Source organism: Mobula hypostoma, chromosome 8 (assembly GCF_963921235.1).
Source record: "Mobula hypostoma chromosome 8, sMobHyp1.1, whole genome shotgun sequence".
NCBI classification, from domain to species: Eukaryota; Metazoa; Chordata; class Chondrichthyes; order Myliobatiformes; family Myliobatidae; genus Mobula; species Mobula hypostoma.
Genome location: NC_086104.1, coordinates 129,384,608 through 129,403,668, shown reverse-complemented (window position 1 = coordinate 129,403,668; position 19,061 = coordinate 129,384,608). Strand labels below are relative to the sequence as shown.

The window sequence follows — 19,061 nt, the reverse complement described above, 5'->3', positions numbered from 1 at the left end:
TAATCCTTTCATAATTTTATATGTTTCTATAAGATCTCTTCATCCTTCTGAATTCTAGCAAATACAGTTCCAGACGCCTCAAATCTCTCCTCCGTCTAACCCCCACATCTCTGGAATCAACCTGGTGCACTTCCAAATCATTATATCCTTCCTCAAGTAAGGAGACCAGAACTGTACACAGTACCCCAGATGCAGCCTCACCAGTACCCTGTACAGTTGCAGCATAACCTCCCTGCTCTTAAGTTCAATCCCTCTATCAATGAAAGCCAACATTCCATTTGCCGCCTTGACAGCCTGCTGCACCTGCAAACCAAACTTTTGCAATTCATGCACAAGCACTCCCGAGCATGGTAACTCTGGGGGAAACAGCCTCACAGTTTCCGATATCCAAGTCTATATGTAGATATGAACGCTATTCTGAGAGCATTGGCAGGATAGTCAGAGGGAATGTTCCAACACAACACTTACTGTGCACATGCAAATGTGGTAACTATCCAAACTTCTTAAACATCAATTTAATTGCCATGGTCCATATCATCAACATCTGGCGCAAAAGCTCGACTGGTCAGTATACTGCAGCAGGTAACTCAGCTATCTCTACCATCTGATCACCTTGCCATTAACTATGAGTGAGGAATGTGACAGAATACTCGCTGTGATGAATGCAGTTCCAACTCCCTTACTAACAGCACTGCAGCAGTCTCAGGCTTCACCACAGCCTTCGCTCAAGCAAACAGGGTTGCACAATAAATACTGATCTTGCTAACAACCATACAACAATTACAGGACGGAAACAGGCCATCTTGGCCCTTCTAGTCTGTGTTGAACTCTTACTCTCATCTAGTCCCACTGACCTGCACTCAGCCCACAACCCTCCATTCCTTTCCTGTCCATATAGCTGTCCAATTTAACTTTAAATGACATCAAACCTGCCTCAACCACTTCTGCTGGAAGCTCGTTCCACACAGCTACCACTCTCTGAGTAAAGATGTTCCCCCTCGTGTTACCCCTAAACTTTTGCCCTTTAACTCTCAACTCATGTCCTCTTGTTTGAATCTCCCCCGCTCTCAATGGAAAAAGCCTATCCACGTCAACTCTATCTATCCCCCCTCATAATTTTAAATACGTCTGTCAAGTCCCCCCTCAACCTTCTACGCTCCAAAGAATAAAGATCCAACTTGTTCAACCTTTCTCTGTAACTTAAGTGATGAAACCCAGGCAACATTCTAGTAAATCTTCTCTGTACCCAAATACCCAGATTGTAATGATACCCAGATTCTGAAAACTAAGAAAGAAAAGTTCCTAAGATAAACACACAGAAAGGAATCAACCTGAGGCTGTGCGACAGTGGGGAATCTTTTTTCTAAAGGTCAACAAGGACTGAAGGAACTCTCTAAACAGCCATTTAACTATGCAGTTAAATACCAGCCAAACTTACCTGTCATCGTAGCTGCTGACACTAGCTATCAGTTGAGTACATCAAGATAAGTGTAATAAATACTGATAAATACAAGATAAATACTGTTAATTACTGATAATTGTAGTCTGGAAACTGTATTACAATTAGTGGAAAATAAGAACATAAGAAATAGGAGCCATCTGGTCCATTAAGCCTGCCCGGCCATTCGGCAAGATCCTGGCTGATCTGTCTGTAAACTCAGCTCCATCTACCTGCCTTTTCCCCATAACCCTTAATTCCCTTACTATGTAAAAACCAATCTGTTTCTTAAATATATTTAGTGAAGAAGCCTCAACTGCTTCCCTGGGCAGAGAATTCCACAGATTCACCACTCTCTGGGAAAAACAGTTTCTCCTCATCTCCATCCTAAATCTTCTCCCCTGAATCTTGAGGCAATGTCCCCTAGTTCTAGTCTCACCTACCAATGGAAACAACTTTCCTACTTCTATCTTATCCATCTCTTTCAAAATTTTGTATGTTTCTATAAGATCCCCTCTCATTCTTCTGAACTCCAGAGACTGTTGTCCAAGGCGACTCAATCTCTCCTCATAGGTTAACCCCTTCATCCCAGGAATCAACCTGGTGAACCTCCTCTGCACTGCCTCCAAAGCCAATATATCCTTCCTCAAGTATGGAGACCACAACTGCACACAGTACTCCAGGTGCGGCCTCACCAGTACTCTGTTTAGTTGCAGCATGACCTCCCTACTCTTGAATTCAATCCCTCTAACAATGAAGGCTAACATTCCGTTTGCCTTCTTAATAACCTGTTGTACCTGCAAGCCAACTTTTTGCGATTCATGAACAAGCACTCCCAAGTCCCTCTGCACAACAGCATGCTGCAATCTTCCACTATTTAAATAATAATCTGCTCTTCTATTATTCCTTCCAAAGTGCATCATCTCGCATTTACCAACGTTGTATTCCATCTGCCAGACCTTGGCCTACTCACTTGACCTATCTATATTCCTCTGCAGACTCTCCACATCCTCTGTACAATTGCTTTTCCACTCAGTTTAGTGTCATCAGCAAATTTTGCAATGCTACACTCAGTCCTCTTCCAAATCATTATGTAAATGGTAAACAGCTGCGGGCCCAGCACCGACCCCTGCGGCACCCCACTCACTGCCAACCAGAAAAACACCCATTTATATCAACTCTCCACCTTCTATTGGTTAACCAATCCATTATCCATGCCAATACACTTCCTCCGACTCCATGCATCCGTATCTTATTTATAAGTCTCTTGTGTGACACCTTATCAAACGCCTTCTGGAAATCCAAGTATACAACATCTACCTGTTCCCCTCTATCCACTGCACTCATTATGTCCTCAAAGAATTCCAGTAAGTTTGTCAAACAGGACCTGCCCTTTTCTGAATTCATGCTGCATGTCTAATGGAACCACACCTTTATAAATGTTTCGCTATTTCTTCCTTAATGACAGCTTCAAGCATTTTCCCCGACTACAACTATGTTAAGCTAACTAGCCTATAGTTGCCAGTCTCTTGCCTACATCCTTTTTCAAAAAGTGGCATGACATTTGCTGTCTTCCAATCCACCGTGTCCTGCCCAGAGTCTAGAGAGTTTTGATAAATGATTACCAACACATCTGCTATAACCTCCAATTATTCCCTCAGCACCTTGGGACGCATCCTATCAGGACCAGAGGACTTAATCTACCCTCAGGCCCTCTAGTTTGCACATCACTATCTCTTAGTGAGAGTGATTTTATTGAGGTCCTCACCTCCTATTTCGTCCATAACATCCTTCTTTGGCATATTAGACGTGTCCTCCACCGTGAAGACCGATACAAATCTTTCTACAGTTACGAAGTTCACTCACATTTTTATTCATAATTTTATACAAATGACAAAACAAAAACCAATCCGAGTCACATTGCAAGGAGACTTAAAATAGTTCCAGCTTTCCTTAGCCAAGGCCTGTTGAAGCAGCAATAACGCTGCAGTAATGAGGAGGCCATCCAGTATACTTTGCTTTAAAATATCTGTACATTGTACTTAGCGTCCACATTTCACTAGAAGCAAGACCAGTGCTCCTGATGAGGTTGTCACGTACTCCTGTCTTTGACTGCTGGTTCTGTCTCCTGCTCGTATTCAATTTCTACAAATGGCCGCTTTTTTCGGATAGGACCTTTCACCGGTGCCTTGCCCTTCGATTTGGAGGTTTCTACCTCCATTTCCTGCTCATCACTGGATTGCTCCGATCTCTCCTCTTCTTCGCTGTCCTCTAGTTTGTCCATGGCCTGTAATGCACGAAAGACCAGCTTCAGTTACTCCAGCCAGAAGCAGCACTACCATGTTCTGCACTCAATACTCAACCGAGCCCCAGATCCGAAGTGGTCCAGACCTTAACTGTTTCACTTTTATTTCAAAGGTGCGGCCTCATGTTGGGATACACTTTCATAAGCAGATCTCTCCAGCTCCTTCATACGTATCGACAAAACACGAGGCTACTGAAGCATATAACAGTGGATCATCCTGCCCATTCATCCACTTGTCAATAGGACCCATCAGGTGGGAATCATATGTAGGATGCAGGCAAAGTTAATTATTTAGTTAATGTTGAAGGGAGAACAACTTAGCTAATTATGAACTGCTCTGGAATGGTACAGAGTGCATCCTGCACTTTATTACTTCCTGTCAATATATTTTATGTCAAAATAAATCTGATCAATAAAACATTGAGGGGTAGAAATTGCTATGTTGCACTTAGTGGTAAATTAAACTAGACAACTGCATCTCATTTGGGATACCGGGGAATTAATTCAGAAAGAATGGGCACTCCATTCGTACCCACACCCCAAAATTCAGTTCCACCCAAGATCACCACTAGATCATCACCTCAAAGTCACTCAGGTCACTCTCGTCCAGTTGGTCATCCTCCACATATTCCACCCGGCCAACATCCTGCACAGGAGAGAGAAGAGAAGGCTGAATATTGTCAGTAGTTCCACAAAACCTTCCAATTCCTGATCTGGACAAGTGACTTTTTAAAGCTCTGGATACATCCTCCAGCCACAGGAAGTAACAACAGCAAAATGCAGGTAAATCTACATCCTACGTGTATCTAATTCACATCAACTACCATTAAGTGTAAAATGTTGCAGCCCCCCCTTACCAAATGCTGATATAAATTTTTCTGTGCAAAGTACAGTTTATGTTCAGACTTCATGAACGTGACTGTTCAGATACTGACACCAGCAAGAGCAGTTCCCTCAGTTCTCCCTGCAGACTCGGCCTGCCAACCTCCCTCCAGATGTGTGCCGCATCTCTTACCCACTCTCTACATTGATACCCTTTGCCCCGATGTTCCCTGTTAAGAGTTGTTCACCAGACTTTCACTGGTTTCTCTTGAATCAAAGTTGATAATGGACCTATACTTAAGATGCTGCTGGTGCATCCAAGAGTAGGGTACTTACTCACTCACACAATACACTTTAGCAGAGAAGAAAAAGTTAAAGAGTTAAAGCACTGGGAAAAAGAAACACTAGCTGTCCACTCTACCTACTGTATGCCTCTCATAATCTTACACGCCTCTATCAAGTCGCCTCTCATCCTTCTTAGCTCCAAAGAGAAAAGCCCTAGCTCGCTCAAGCTTTCCTCATAAGACCTGTACTCTAATCCAGGAAGCATCCTGGTAAGTCTCCTCTGTACCCTCCTTAAAGTTTCCACGTCCTTTCAATCATGAGGTTTAACAGGAGTTTTGCCTCACAGCTTTTGAGCTCAATGCTCCGACTTACGAAGGCCAACACCCCATACGCCTTCTTAACCACCCTAATAACTTGCACAGTAACTTTGAGGGACCTGTGGACTTGCACCCCAAGATCCCTCTGTTTCTCCACAATACCAAGAATCCTGGCATTAACCCTGTACTATAACAGATATCATCAGAGCAACCTCCAACTTCTATCCAAGTCGACAGGATTAGATACTAGAATGGAGGAGGTTGTACTCTAGTCAACTAACTCCATACTTACTTCATCATCTTCCTCCGAAGAATCAGTCTCACTTTCTGCATCTTGTTTCTCCAATGCTTTATCAAAAGCATGAACAGGAAAATTGTAGATGTCTTCATACTAATGAGAGAAAAAAGCATTAGCAACTTATCAAATGGGGAGAGAAAACTTCACATGTGGATCCCCAGAATTTCTTTTCCCTCATGGCCCCTGCCCATCCCCCACATGATTCATAGAAACATAGAAAATAGGTGCAGGAGTAGGCCATTCGGCCCTTCGAGCCTGCACCGCCATTTATTATGATCATGGCTGATCATCCAACTCAGAACCCAGCCTTCCCTCCATACCCCCTGACCCCTGTAGCCACAAGGGCCATATCTAACTTCCTTTTAAACATAGCTAATGAACTGGCCTCAACAGTTTGCTGTGGCAGAGAATTCCACAGATTCACCACTCTCTGTGTGAAGAAGTTTTTCCTAACCTCGGTCCTAAAAGGCTTCCCCTCTATCCTCAAACTGTGACCCCTCGTTCTAGACCTCCCCAACATTGGGAACAATCTTCCCGCATCTAGCCTGTCCAATCCCTTTAGGATCTTATACGTTTCAATCAGATCCCCCCTCAATCTTCTAAATTCCAACGAGTACAAGCCCAGTTCATCCAGTCTTTCTTCATATGAAAGACCTGCCATCCCAGGAATCAATCTGGTGAACCTTCTTTGTACTCCCTCTATGGCAAAGATGTCTTTCCTCAGATTAGGGGACCAAAACTGCACACAATACTCCAGGTGTGGTCTCACCAAGGCCTTGTACAACTGCAGTAGTACCTCCCTGCTCCTGTACTCGAATCCTCTCGCTATAAATGCCAGCATACCGTTCGCCTTTTTCACCGCCTGCTGTACCTGCATGCCCACTTTCAATGACTGGTGTATAATAACACCCAGGTCTCGTTGCACCTCCCCTTTTCCTAATCGGCCACCATTCAGATAATAATCTGTTTTCCTATTTTTGCCACCAAAGTGGATAACTTCACATTTATCCACATTAAATTGCATCTGCCATGAGTTTGCCCACTCACCCAACCTATCCAAGTCACCCTGCATCCTCTTAGCATCCTCCTCACTGCTAACACTGCCACCCAGCTTCGTGTCATCCGCAAACTTGGAGATGCTGCATTTAATTCCCTCATCCAAGTCATTAATATATATTGTAAACAACTGGGGTCCCAGCACTGAGCCTTGCGGTACCCCACTAGTCACCGCCTGCCATTCTGAAAAGGTCCCGTTTATTCCCACTCTTTGCTTCCTGTCTGCTAACCAATTCTCCACCCACACCAATACCTTACCCCCAATACCGTGTGCTTTAAGTTTGCACACTAATCTCCTGTGTGGGACCTTGTCAAAAGCCTTTTCAAAATCCAAATATACCACATCCACTGGTTCTCCCCTATGCACTCTACTAGTTACATCCTCAAAAAATTCTATGAGATTCGTCAGACATGATTTTCCTTTCACAAATCCATGCTGACTTTGTCCGATCATTTCACCGCTTTCCAAATGTGCTGTTATCACATCCTTGATAACTGACTCCAGCAGTTTCCCCACCACCGACGTTAGGCTAACCGGCCTATAATTCCCCGGTTTCTCTCTCCCTCCTTTTTTAAAAAGTGGGGTTACATTAGCCCCCAACCAACACATATTCCACTCTCCCCTCCTACCCCTCCTTGCTCTCATGGCTATACCCCTTCCCCACACGAAACCACCACGGTGGGCTTCACAGCTGAACAGGTGAGAAGACAGTTGAAACGTCTCAACCCAAGCAAGGCTGCAGGCCTGGATGGCGTCAGTACCAGGGTGCTCAAAGCCTGTGCCCCTCAGCTATGTGGAGTACTCCTGCATGTCTTCAACCTAAGCCTGAGGCTCCGGAGGGTTCCTGTGCTGTGGAAGATGTCCTGCCTCGTCCCTGTGCCGAAGACGCCGCACCCCAGCGGCCTCAATGACTACAGACCGGTGGCCTCCCACATCATGAAGACCCTGGAGAGACTTGTTCTGGAGCTGCTCCGGCCTATAGTCAGACCACACTTAGATCCCCTCCAGTTTGCCTACCAGCCCCAACTAGGAGTTGAGGATGCCATCGTCTACCTGCTGAACCGTGTCTATGCCCACCTGGACAAGTCAGCGAGCACTGTGAGGGTTATGTTTTTTTACTTCTCCAGTGCGTTCAACACCATCCGCCCTGCTCTGCTGGGGGAGAAGCTGACAGCGATGCAGGTGGATGCTTTCCTGGTGTCATGGATTCTTGATTACCTGACTGGCAGACCACAGTACGTGTGCTTGCAACACTGTGTGTCCGACAGAGTGATCAGCAGCACTGGGGCTCCACAGAGGACTGTCTTGTCTCCCTTTCTCTTCACCATTTACACCTTGGACTTCAACTACTGCACAGAGTCTTGTCATCTTCAGAAGTTTTCGGATGACTCTGCCATAGTTGGATGCATCACCAAGGGAGATGAGGCTGAGTACAGGGCTATGGTAGGAAACTTTGTCACATGGTGTGAGCAGAATTATCTGCAGCTTAATGTAAAAAAGACTAAGGAGCTAGTGGTAGACCTGAGGACAGCTAAGGCACCGGTGACCCCTGATTCCATCCAGGGGATCAGTGTGGACATGGTGGAGGATTACAGATATCTGGGGATACGAATTGACAATAAACTGGACTGGTCAAAGAACACTGAGGCTGTCTACAAGAAGGGTCAGAGCCGCCTCTATTTCCTGAGGAGACTGAGGTCCTTTAACATCTGCCGGACGATGCTGAGGATGTTCTACAAGTCTGTGGTGGCCAGTGCGATCATGTTTGCTGTTGTGTGCTGGGGTAGCAGGCTGAGGGTAGCAGACACCAACAGAATCAACAAACTCATTCGTAAGGCCAGTGATGTTGTGGGGATGGAACTGGACTCTCTCACGGTGGTGTCTGAAAAGAGGAAGCTGTCCAAGTTGCATGCCATCTTGGACAATGTCTCCCATCCACTACACAATGGACTGGTTGGGCACAGGAGTACATTCAGCCAGAGATTCATTCCACCGAGATGCAACACTGAGTGTCATAGGAAGTCATTCCTGCCTGTGGCCATCAAACTTTACAACTCCTCCCTTGGAGGGTCAGACACCCTGAGCCAATAGGCTGGTCCTGGACTTACTTCCTGGCATAACTTACATATTACTATTTAATTATTTATGGTTTTATTACTATTTAATTATTTATGGTGCAACTGTAAGGCAAACCAATTTCCCTCGGGATCAATAAACCATGACTATGACTATACAAATTGTGGCACACTGAGGGAATGAGAAAGAAACCAGCAGATCAATCAATACATTTCCCTAATATTCCATCACAAGGTATAAGCATCCTATCATGTTCCTACTCTAGGTAAAAGGACAATTATCTCGTTGGAATTTAAAAACCAAGAGCTTAAGAGGAGCCACTCACCGTCCCCTGCTTCAGTCGCTCCAGTAGTTCCTTCTCAATGGCATTGTCTAGTTGAGCTGCAATCAGAGCTTTTTCCTGCAAGAAACCAATCAGACTTATTACACTTCAACCTCTAGCAAAGCAACCAGCCACCACAATCAACAACGTGCAATGATAACTGAGAAAGCCGAGCACCCTGACTCAATCCAAACCACGGATGGATGTCGAGGCATTGGCGAAGCCACAGAAGAAAACAGGACATCGCAGGACGGAGGATCTGGAGACTGTTCTCCTTAAAAGGATAGAAATCTAAGGGGAAATGCAATGAATGATTTTCACAAGAGTAAATTAGGAGAGCTCAATTGCAGTGGCAGGTACAGAAATGATCAGGACACAGGTTTAAGACCAGAGTTTATAGGGTTGAGTGCAGAAGATAATCTGTGTTATGATTTGGGTGCCTTAAATTGGTAGAAACAGTCAGAAAAAAAAGTTTGGTAAAGAACTGGAAACTTTAACTTTTTTTAAATCAAGGCTATGAAGAATAATCAAGGGGAAAAGGCATGCGATTAATTTGATGACGTGGTTGATTTGATGTAAAATTCTACATCATGCTGTGCCCGCAATATAACAACAAACATACTTTGGCTCCTTAAGGTTGTTACCATCGGGGATGATAGTGGGGACAAGTTCCCACGACCTATTAAATACTTCCAACGGGAGTCTCAAATAGCCTCTGGTAACCAAGCCCAGCTCCTGACCTTCACAATGTAGCTTAGATACTAGACCTGATGGAACCGTTTCTACTGACAGGAGAAGGGGCAAAGGTGGGTTACTGGCACCTTAAAGCCAGCTGTTCTGGGCAGATGGGGCTCATCAGTCGTAATTAGCAGCTCATCGAGTTAGAAAACTCAGATCTCAAACCTCCACCGTCTTGCGGCTATACCTGTTCACGGGAAAGGCTTCGGGAGTAGACCCCTAGGGAAAAGTCCCTAATGCAGTCCTACGTTGAGTTCAACACTGACTGGCAACTCCTGCAACGTTGATGGTGCCAAACTATATCGGCCCTTGCTGTTCCTTCGGATACATCAGCTGCATGGAGAGGGGGAGCCTGCTAGATGGGCAAGAGCTTGCTCTCCGTATCTTACTGCCCTGGCTTGATATCACGTAGACAGCTGGGATGCAACATCGATAGTCAACCCGACCAACGAATCCTTCTCTTGCTGTGCCATACCAGCGACATTAGTTTTACATTAGATGGAGATTGAAGACCAAGCTGTCAGGCATTAACAGACAAAGATACGACACTATGTTCATCCAGTACACAAGTATTATTACCTCTCTTCGCTTCTCTCGGCGTTCAACTTTCTTGCTTAAAGGTACCAACTTCCTCCTTAAGAAACAAAAGTCTACAGTTAGGTGAAGAGAAGCTTCCTATTAACAGATCCTACCCCATCCTTCAGCGAACTGCATAGTGGAACACCAGCTACTCACCACAGTGTGAACCCCTCCAGGGTCACTCAAACAGTTGCACTTCTGCAGTAATTTTGAAAATATTCTGGGTTTACATCACTGGAGGGATCTTAACCTTTAGACATCAGCTGCACAAACAGTTTGGTTGTACTCAGATTAAAATTAGCTCTAGTAAGCAGAATCCAACGTGGGCTAACTAGTTACAACATCAAGTTCTTCACAAGGTGACAAAATGTGGCAGCAAGCTCAAACAGCCTGACATTGTAGATCCAAGTTCCCATCTCTGATCTTCAATGGACTCCATTGATGATTCTTTCACCCCTGCCCACATTCGACCCACACCCAGAACCACAGCTTGAATTCTGATGAACCAGACACCAGACCTGATTAAGAAGTTACTCACTGCCTCTTGAGAGTCAGCTTGCGGATGCGGATCAAGTACTGGATGATCTTGGTGAAACGCTGCTTGCACTTGTGCCTGATGAAGCGGGGCCAGTAGATGAGGTGCTCATCGATCTGCTCCAGGGCCTTCTCATAATTTTTACTCAGCTTCACCTACAAAATATTCAGCAAGGAACCGGTTAATCTTGTCCGTAAGACAAAGGGCTGCTGTTTATTGACTACAGCTCAGCTTCCAACAGAATCATACCCTCAGTTCTAATCAACAGCCTCCAGCTTCCGTCTCTCTCTCTGTAACCGGATTCTTGACTTCCTCACCGGGAGAACACAGTCTATGCGGGTCAGAAATGGTATCTCCTCTCCTCTTTGCAGACAATCAACACTGCCGCACCTCAAGGATGTGTGCCTAGCCCACTGCTCCAACCTCTACACAACCACGATTGTGTGGCCAGGCACAGCTCAGATGCCAGCTATAAATTTGCCAATGACACAACTATTGTTGGTGACAAGGTGGTGTACAGGAGTCAGGCAGATCATCTGGTTGAGTGGTGTCACAACAACAACCCTGCACTCACTGTCAGTAAGAACAGGGAATTGATTGAGGACTTCAGGAAGGGGAAGTCGAGGGAACACACACCAGTCCTCATCGAGGGATCAGAAGTGGAAAGGGTGAGCAGTTTTTAAGTTCCTGGATGTCAACATCTCTGAGAATAAACTCTTCTTGGGCTTGCAGCCAGGTGCAGGTATCGAAATCTGGACTGCCGGCAGCGATATGCAAGACACTTGCATATGGCACTAATACCAGCAAAACTTAACGGGTTTCCTAAGATTGACAAGGATGTTTCTCCCTGAGGTCAGTGCAATGGATTCTCTGACTTACTAGCTCGCTAAGCATTTAATGACCATGCTGTCTCCTTTTGTCAGGGGCGTGAGCATCACAACATGAACTCGACCGACTTTGTAAAAAATAACCAGGGCCATGATAGTCAGTTGCGATGTACTGTCCCTGTTCATGAGAGTTCCCACTAGGACAGCTTGGTCCTCCTGCAGTCAAGGTTTAATAAGAGTACCATTGACCTTTCTGAACACACCCTTCCTCTGTAAGGGGAACTACTATGAACAAACAGACCAAGTGGCCATGGGGTTGCCCTTGTCGTCAGCTATTGCTAATTTCCACATGGAGGACTTTGGGGAGAGGGCTCGGAGTTCATCACCCTTACGCCCCAAATGCTTCTTCAGGTACGTCGATGGCACTTCGCAGTGTGGCCTCATGGACTCCAGGCACTCCCACAGTTCCATAACCATCTCAACGGCATACATCCAGACATTTAACCTACGACAGAGATGGAGAAGAATGGCTGCCTCCTGTACCTGGACTTTGCAAAGTGTCACTTAGAAGAGAGTGTAAAGATGTGGAAGAAAGTCTTGTGGTTGGATGAAACTAAAGAGGAACTTTTTGGCCTCGACACTAAGCAGCATGAGCAGCGTAAATCTAAGACTGCGTATCAGTCAAGTAACATCATCCCTACTGTAGAGTATAGTGGAAGTAGCATGATATGGTGAGGCTTTTCAGCAACAGGGACTGGATAACTGGTCAAGATTGACGGGAAGATGAATGCTGCTAAATACGAGCGATCCTGGATAATAACCTGCTAACTTCTGCCCCTCTGCATTGCACTTTCTCTGTACACTTTGCTCTGCCTTGTTATTGTTTTCACTTTGTACTACCTCAATGCATTGTGTAATGATTTAATTTCTATGAACAGTTTGCAAGAAAGGCTTTTCATTGTACTTTGATACACATGACAAGAATAAACCAATTCTAATTATACCAATTTTCTAGCCTCCAGCAGTAACTGCACCATGTGCAGAGTGCCTTACTTACAGTTAAGTTGCTGGTTTTCACATGTCATACATGTAATATTCTCCATGTGTATGTACCTCATCCACCGGAGGTATTTACTAACCACGCCACCCCCATCTATGCTCTTTATAACACAAGCATCAGGGTGTTAAGGATTTGTCAGGGTCAGGACAGTGAGCAACAAGTGTTCTGACCAGATGAAACAAGCCAGGATTAATTTTACATCACAATGCATTTCACACACAGATAACCTAATGAGATAGAAGGAACCAGCACTAAATATTCAAAGGAGAAGAAGATTATCTTGCAATCGATTCTCACCCGCTCCCACATCCGAGCTGGAAAGGCTGCTCGCTCTATTGTCTTCATGTACAGGAAACATTGACCTAAAGGACGGAAAACATCAGGTTTAACCTGTAACCAAAGTGCAGACACATTCACACCTCACATTAATCCCGACGAAAGGAGATGGACCACAACCCCAGCAGGAGGAAAAATTCACAATCTGAATTCAGAAATGGACAAGACGATAGGTAAACCCACACAGAAATACCAACTGCACCAAGTTTCTCTTGGCATAGGATACAGCAGCTTCTTTACATTGTGCCATTACACAAAACTGTTCAAGTTACAATTTGACTAGATTTATCGATAATTACATTACTAGCTCATGCTGCTGTTCATCAATAGTTTTGAGCTCTTTATCCTTTATCAATCATATCAATGCAAGTGTTCACATCTGAAGTACAGTGACGGAAATGAAGCTGAGGATTTGCACTACAGAAAAGAGAAGTTTGGTCAAGGGGTCAGGTGTCTTACCTTTCTCTTCCTTGATAGTTGCATACTGACTATTGGCCAGTGGGCAGGATGCACGATTACACAGACCCGTGATATTGTACTCATTGCGACAGAAACTCTGAGTTTTGGCTCTGCAAACAAAATAAGTAAAGTTAGAAGGAACTACAAAGTGCTTAACCTTTGCTTTTATGAATGAGGCAAAACGTGGCAATTGAGTTCAATGTAGATAAATGGGAAGTGAGGCACTCTGGACTATGGAAAGGGAGTACATAATAAATAACAAACAAGAGGACATCTGTAGATGCTGGAAATCCAAGCAACACACACAAGGTGCTGAATGAACTCAGTAGGCCAAGCCACATCCATGGAAAAGAGTGCAATCAATGTTTTGGGGCGAGACCCTTCAGCAGGACCGGAGAAAAAGAAATGAGGAGTCAGAGTTAATAAATAACTTCCACAACGTATTTAAAAGGAGACATCTCACTTTATATACAGGCAAATTCAAATGATAGAATAGATTCACAGAAATGTTATTTTATGTGACAAAGAACATGGAAGCATGAACATGTGGTAAAACACAGTGATTCACTTGTTAAGACAGAGCTGTAGTAACTGTTCACAACTCCGCTCACTGTTCAGGAAATTGAGAAAGACGCTGTAAACATGAGCAGATGTTGAAAAAGTTTGGACTACTCCTGGAGCATGGAAATTTGAAACTGCCTAACAGAAAATGGTGAGTTAACTGGGACCTTTACAGCTCAGTGATCATTTACATGGAATGCCATAGGGATCGATCCTAAGACTTGACCTCCTTACAACACCTAACGGATATAGATCTGCTGCAGTCAAATTTGCCAATGACACAAAGATGAGAGGGTTGGCAAGTTGTGACGACATAGGGAGATGTAAACAGGTTAAGACATTGTTGGATGGAATATAATATGAGGTTAATACAGAAAGGAAGAATGAAAGCAACTTTTATTTAAATAGCATTGTGATACAAAATAAGTTTGAAAGTCCGGGAACATGAAACACAAAAACGTTCCATTAACTTATTACAGCAAATGATAAGTTAACGGAGTACTCCTTTATTGCAAGGAGCACAAAGATGGAGAGTCTTTCATGAAACTTTACAAAACACCAGTGAGGTCGCAACTGAAGTACTGTGGACAATTATCGTCTCCATATTGACGGAATAACATTGGAGATGGTGCACAGTTGAGCAGTTTGAGTCTACACATAATGGACTGCAGAAGAAAGAAGGGTAGCCTTTTGGGAACAAGACCATGAAAAGGAGTGACTGGGTGAATGCTGAGAAAGCGCTTTCACCAGTGGGGTTATCAATACCTTCAGATCAAGGGCTTGCCCATCATGAATTTTTGGAATTTTTTCTTTTTTGAAAGCTGTGGAGGTTGTCATTGGATACATTCAGAGCAAAGAGTCACAGGCATTTAAACAAAGGAGAGCAGGAAAATGGTCGAATCACAAACAAGAGAAAATCTGCAGGTGCTGGAAATCAAAGTAATATACACTAAATGTTGAAGGAACTTAGAAGGCTGGGCAGCACCTATGGAAAAGAGTAAACATGTCAGGCCGAGACCCTTCATCAGGACTGGCAGGAAAGTGATGTTCCGACCAAGATTTGACTGGCCATAACCTTACTTAATGGTGCTGACTGGACTATTCCTGCTCCTATTATTGATACTTCATAGAAGTTTTAAGATATGGAGTTCTAATAAAGGTTTTACTGCTGGGAAACTGACCAATAATAGTGATTACAGATTCAATGGGATACGACTTGGAAAGACAAGAAGAAATCTTTTCACTCAGTTATCTGGATCTAGAACCTAAAAACGTGGTGGGATGTGATCTAAACAGGTAATTGAGGACAAGGAATGCACAGCATTAGAGATGATAAAGCTACGATTAGGGACTAAATCTGACCGCTTCCTCCTACAATCACTTTGGACACATTAAACTGAAATTATCCCTTCCACCAGATCTAATTCCACCTGGCTGTTTTACTGAGGACATGCCATGGCTTACTGAGTACTTCCCCACAATAACTGATCTGATCAACAGTTACATCAATTAAGAGATTAAGAGTAGAGAGGGGCTTGAAACTATGTATCAACAGGCTCAATAAACTGATTAGAAAGGCTGGCTCTGTTATAACTGGAGACACTGGAGGCTGTGATAGAACAAAGGACCCTTCGGAAAATCCTCACAATTCTAGACGTTTCTCACCCTCTGCCTGTCACTCTGGCTGAACAGAGGAGCACTTTTAGTAATAGACAGAGTGCTCGACTCCAAAGAGCACTATATGAGGTCATTCTTACCCTCAGCCATTAGGCTCTATGAGTCATCTATAGCCGGAGAAGTGATGACTCCTCCTGTTAGACTATTTGAGGTAACTTACTTTTTATTTTTTCTTACTTCTAGTATTTGTATATCTGTACACTTGTAATGCTACCATGACACTGTAATTTCCTTTGGGATCACTAAAGTATCTATCTACAGTATAATGAACAAAAATTAGTAGAGATAAGCTACTGTTAAAACACAGAACTGTGCAGTACAACAAAAGGCCCTTTGGCTCACAACGCTGTGTCAAACTTATTAAACTAGTGATTAAATGCCTAACTAAACTAATCTCTTCTGTCCACACAATGTCCAAGCCACTCCATTCTCTGCACTTTTATATCTGCCTCCATTACAACTCCGAGCAGCACATTCCCCAGGTGGCCACCACTCCTTGTGTAAAAGAAACGTGGCCCATGCATCTCCTTTCAACTGACACCCAGTGCCTTAAATACATGCTCTCTAGTATTAAGACATTTCAATCCTGGGAAAAAGATCTTAGCTGGCTCTCCTTTGCCTCTCATCATCTTATAAACTTCCATCAGGTCTTCCCTCAGCACCTGCTGCTCCAGAGAAAACAACACGCTGGCCCAAACTCTCCTTATAGCACATGTCCTCTATTTTGCCTTTATTCCCTGATCAAAATGCTTGGACTGTGGGCACAGTAAAAATGCAGAACTGCTGCTAAATCAATATTAATTCCATCTATCAAAGAACGGTGGCCAATTCCTGCTCAGCGGCTGGGAATTGACACTACCGTCACTTTCATGCCACAATCGTTCATTTTTTTCTGGATTTCCCTACTTACCTGACTTTGTAGGAACAAAACTGTCTGTTTCCAATAACATCCCAAATCACCTGGAAAAGAGAGACTTGTTTATAACCCATTTCACTCCATCTTCAGCTCTCACAAACAAAACAAACATAGAAATAAATATAAAATAAACATAAAATACCAAACAGCAACCACCACTTAAAACACAAACAAGGGAAAATCTGCAGATGCTGGAAATCCAAGCAACGCACACAAAATACTGGAGGAACTCAGCAGGCCTGGCAGCATCTAGGAAAAGAGTACAGTCGACATTTCGGGCTTTTCCTAGATGCTGCCTGGCCTGCTGAATTCCTCCAGCACTTTGTGTGTGTTTATTAAAACAAAAACTCAGTGGATAAATTATTGTAGTTATATCAAGTGATATCCGGAATATTTGTGCCTTCTTGAATGTAGGATTGAGATGATCTGGGGGGCATTATTACTTTAAGACTGTGTTTGAAATTCTATTGGTTAAACAGTTAACATAGGCATTAACATTTTAGTTGGATTCAAATGGTTGTGCTAATGCACCACGGCCTTGGCATGCCGTCATAGAGGGTTAAAATACATTGGTTGTGATCGGTGGGGTGGAGTGTACATTAACTAGGTGATCCAGCTCTGTCAGAACTTGTGCAGCATGATACATGGCCTCATATGGTTTGACACCATGTACAGCCACAACATAAGGGGTACAAGATTGTTGTCTTCTTCTCAGACAGTCCCTCAGGATCGAGCATAATTCGTTTCCACTCCCGTTCTGTGCTGACCAACGAGGCCAATGTGGGACTTGTAGCACAGATGGGGCAAAAGGGTGCTTGCTAAGACAGGTGGATGAGCAGTTTGTCAGGCGGTGCTCTGCTTCTTCTAAGTTTAGCACTGGATTCCGTGTACCCAAAGGTTCTTAGAGCCACCCTAAATGCTCTTTTTCCATCCCTGTAGGTCAGTGGGATTTTACAATTTTTCCAAGACCTTGAGAAAATTCTCGTAAATGCTCTCTTCCTAGAGATGCTGCCTGGCCTGCTGCTTTCACCAGCAACTTTGATGTGTGTTGCTCACAGTAAATACTCAACAGGTCAGGCAGCGTTTGTGGAGAGAGAAACAGTACAGTAATTACTCAACAGGTCAGGCAGCATATGTGGAAAGGCTGGGGGCGTAGGGTGTTGTAGAAGAGGTGGGCTGAATTGGAGAGGATTATTTGTAAGAACGTCACTGTAGTATAGCGGTTAGCGTGATCCTATTACAGCGGGCGAGCGGGCGGGGGGACGTCGGAGTTCAATACCGGCACCCCGTGGAATGCGTGGGTTTTCTCCGAGTCCAAAGATGTACCGGGTAGGCTAAGTTGTCATTGTAAATTGTTCCGTGATTAGGTAGGGTTAAGATCGGGTTGGTCGGGGGTTGCTGGGCAGTACGGCTCGAAGGGGGCTATTCCGCGCTGCATCTCTGAAGAATAAAAAAATGATTAAGTGGTGGTTGGCCTTAGATGGTTTGTCTGGAGTGCCAGAGACTGGGACAACTTAGTATTATATTAAAGGCATAGAGAGGGTAGATAGCTCGTTCTAGAATGGAAATGTTAAACACTAAAAGGATTAGCTTTAAGGTCTGAGGGTGCCTGGAACGTGGTGGAAACAGACACGAAACCAATGTTGAACAGGCAGAGATGGAGGGATATAAACCTTGTGCAGATCAAATTGGCAACGTGGGCCGAAGGGCATGTTTCTGTGCTGTAACCCTCGAGGCCACTGACAGGGAAAACGTGCCAATCCATACAGCCAGCACCCGAGGAACCTGGGTCTCTGGTGGTGAGAGGCTGTGGCTCCACTCGATCTAATGAACGGTTACGACATGAAACACAGTCTGTCTCTTCCCCACGACACAGAACCTGCTGAGATCCTCCCAGCTGCTGGTTTTATTACAATGCCAACGATGGCCGGGGCTGGGCATCCGAGATCCCGGGTCCCTCCGTCTACACCCCTTCACTGTCACCCAACCCTCTCTCCCCCACTCCCCGACCACATACTGTCCTGACCCCGGCTTGCCGAGCTCCTTTCCTCCCACCCGCCGGTCACTCACATCGTCGTGCTGCATCGTCTCTCGTCACCGGGCCCGGGGGCGCTCACACACGTTGTCTCAGACGGCCGCCATCTTCCGCACGCTCAGACCCTCGCGAGAGCCAGGCGCCGCCAGTGCGTCGCACGAGCGTAATGCTAGCCGCTGGGTGGCGCTGCAGTCGGCATGGTGGGGGGGGGGGGCTGAAACTTTCCTGAAGATGTCGGAAACCTGAAACCAAATCAGGAGGCTCATGGATTTAACAGTCTAGTGCCTCTTTCCACAAACTCTGTCTGGTCTTTTCTTTTTCTTTTAACTTTTAATGGCAGTAGGCAGTCCAACGTCCAATACATTACCACCATCAACTGCACTGGGGTGTGGTACAGAGAACTGGGGGAATATCCACT

General features: G+C 44.7%; 1 protein-coding gene across 1 annotated transcript; it reads right to left on the bottom strand.

The window, feature by feature from the left end:
* Positions 1–67: 67 nt before the first annotated feature.
* Positions 68–18,783, bottom strand: mak16 (MAK16 homolog (S. cerevisiae)). The gene is made up of 10 exons (XM_063056822.1): positions 18,679–18,783; positions 16,603–16,652; positions 13,455–13,564; positions 12,957–13,021; positions 10,776–10,927; positions 10,238–10,292; positions 8,924–8,998; positions 5,460–5,558; positions 4,324–4,389; positions 68–3,725 (listed from the first exon to the last, which is right to left on the bottom strand). The coding sequence occupies exons 1-10, from the start codon at positions 18,691–18,693 to the stop codon at positions 3,531–3,533; spliced, it is 882 nt and encodes a 293-aa protein (XP_062912892.1). The 5' UTR covers positions 18,694–18,783; the 3' UTR covers positions 68–3,530.
* Between the last annotated feature and the right edge of the window lie 278 nt (positions 18,784–19,061).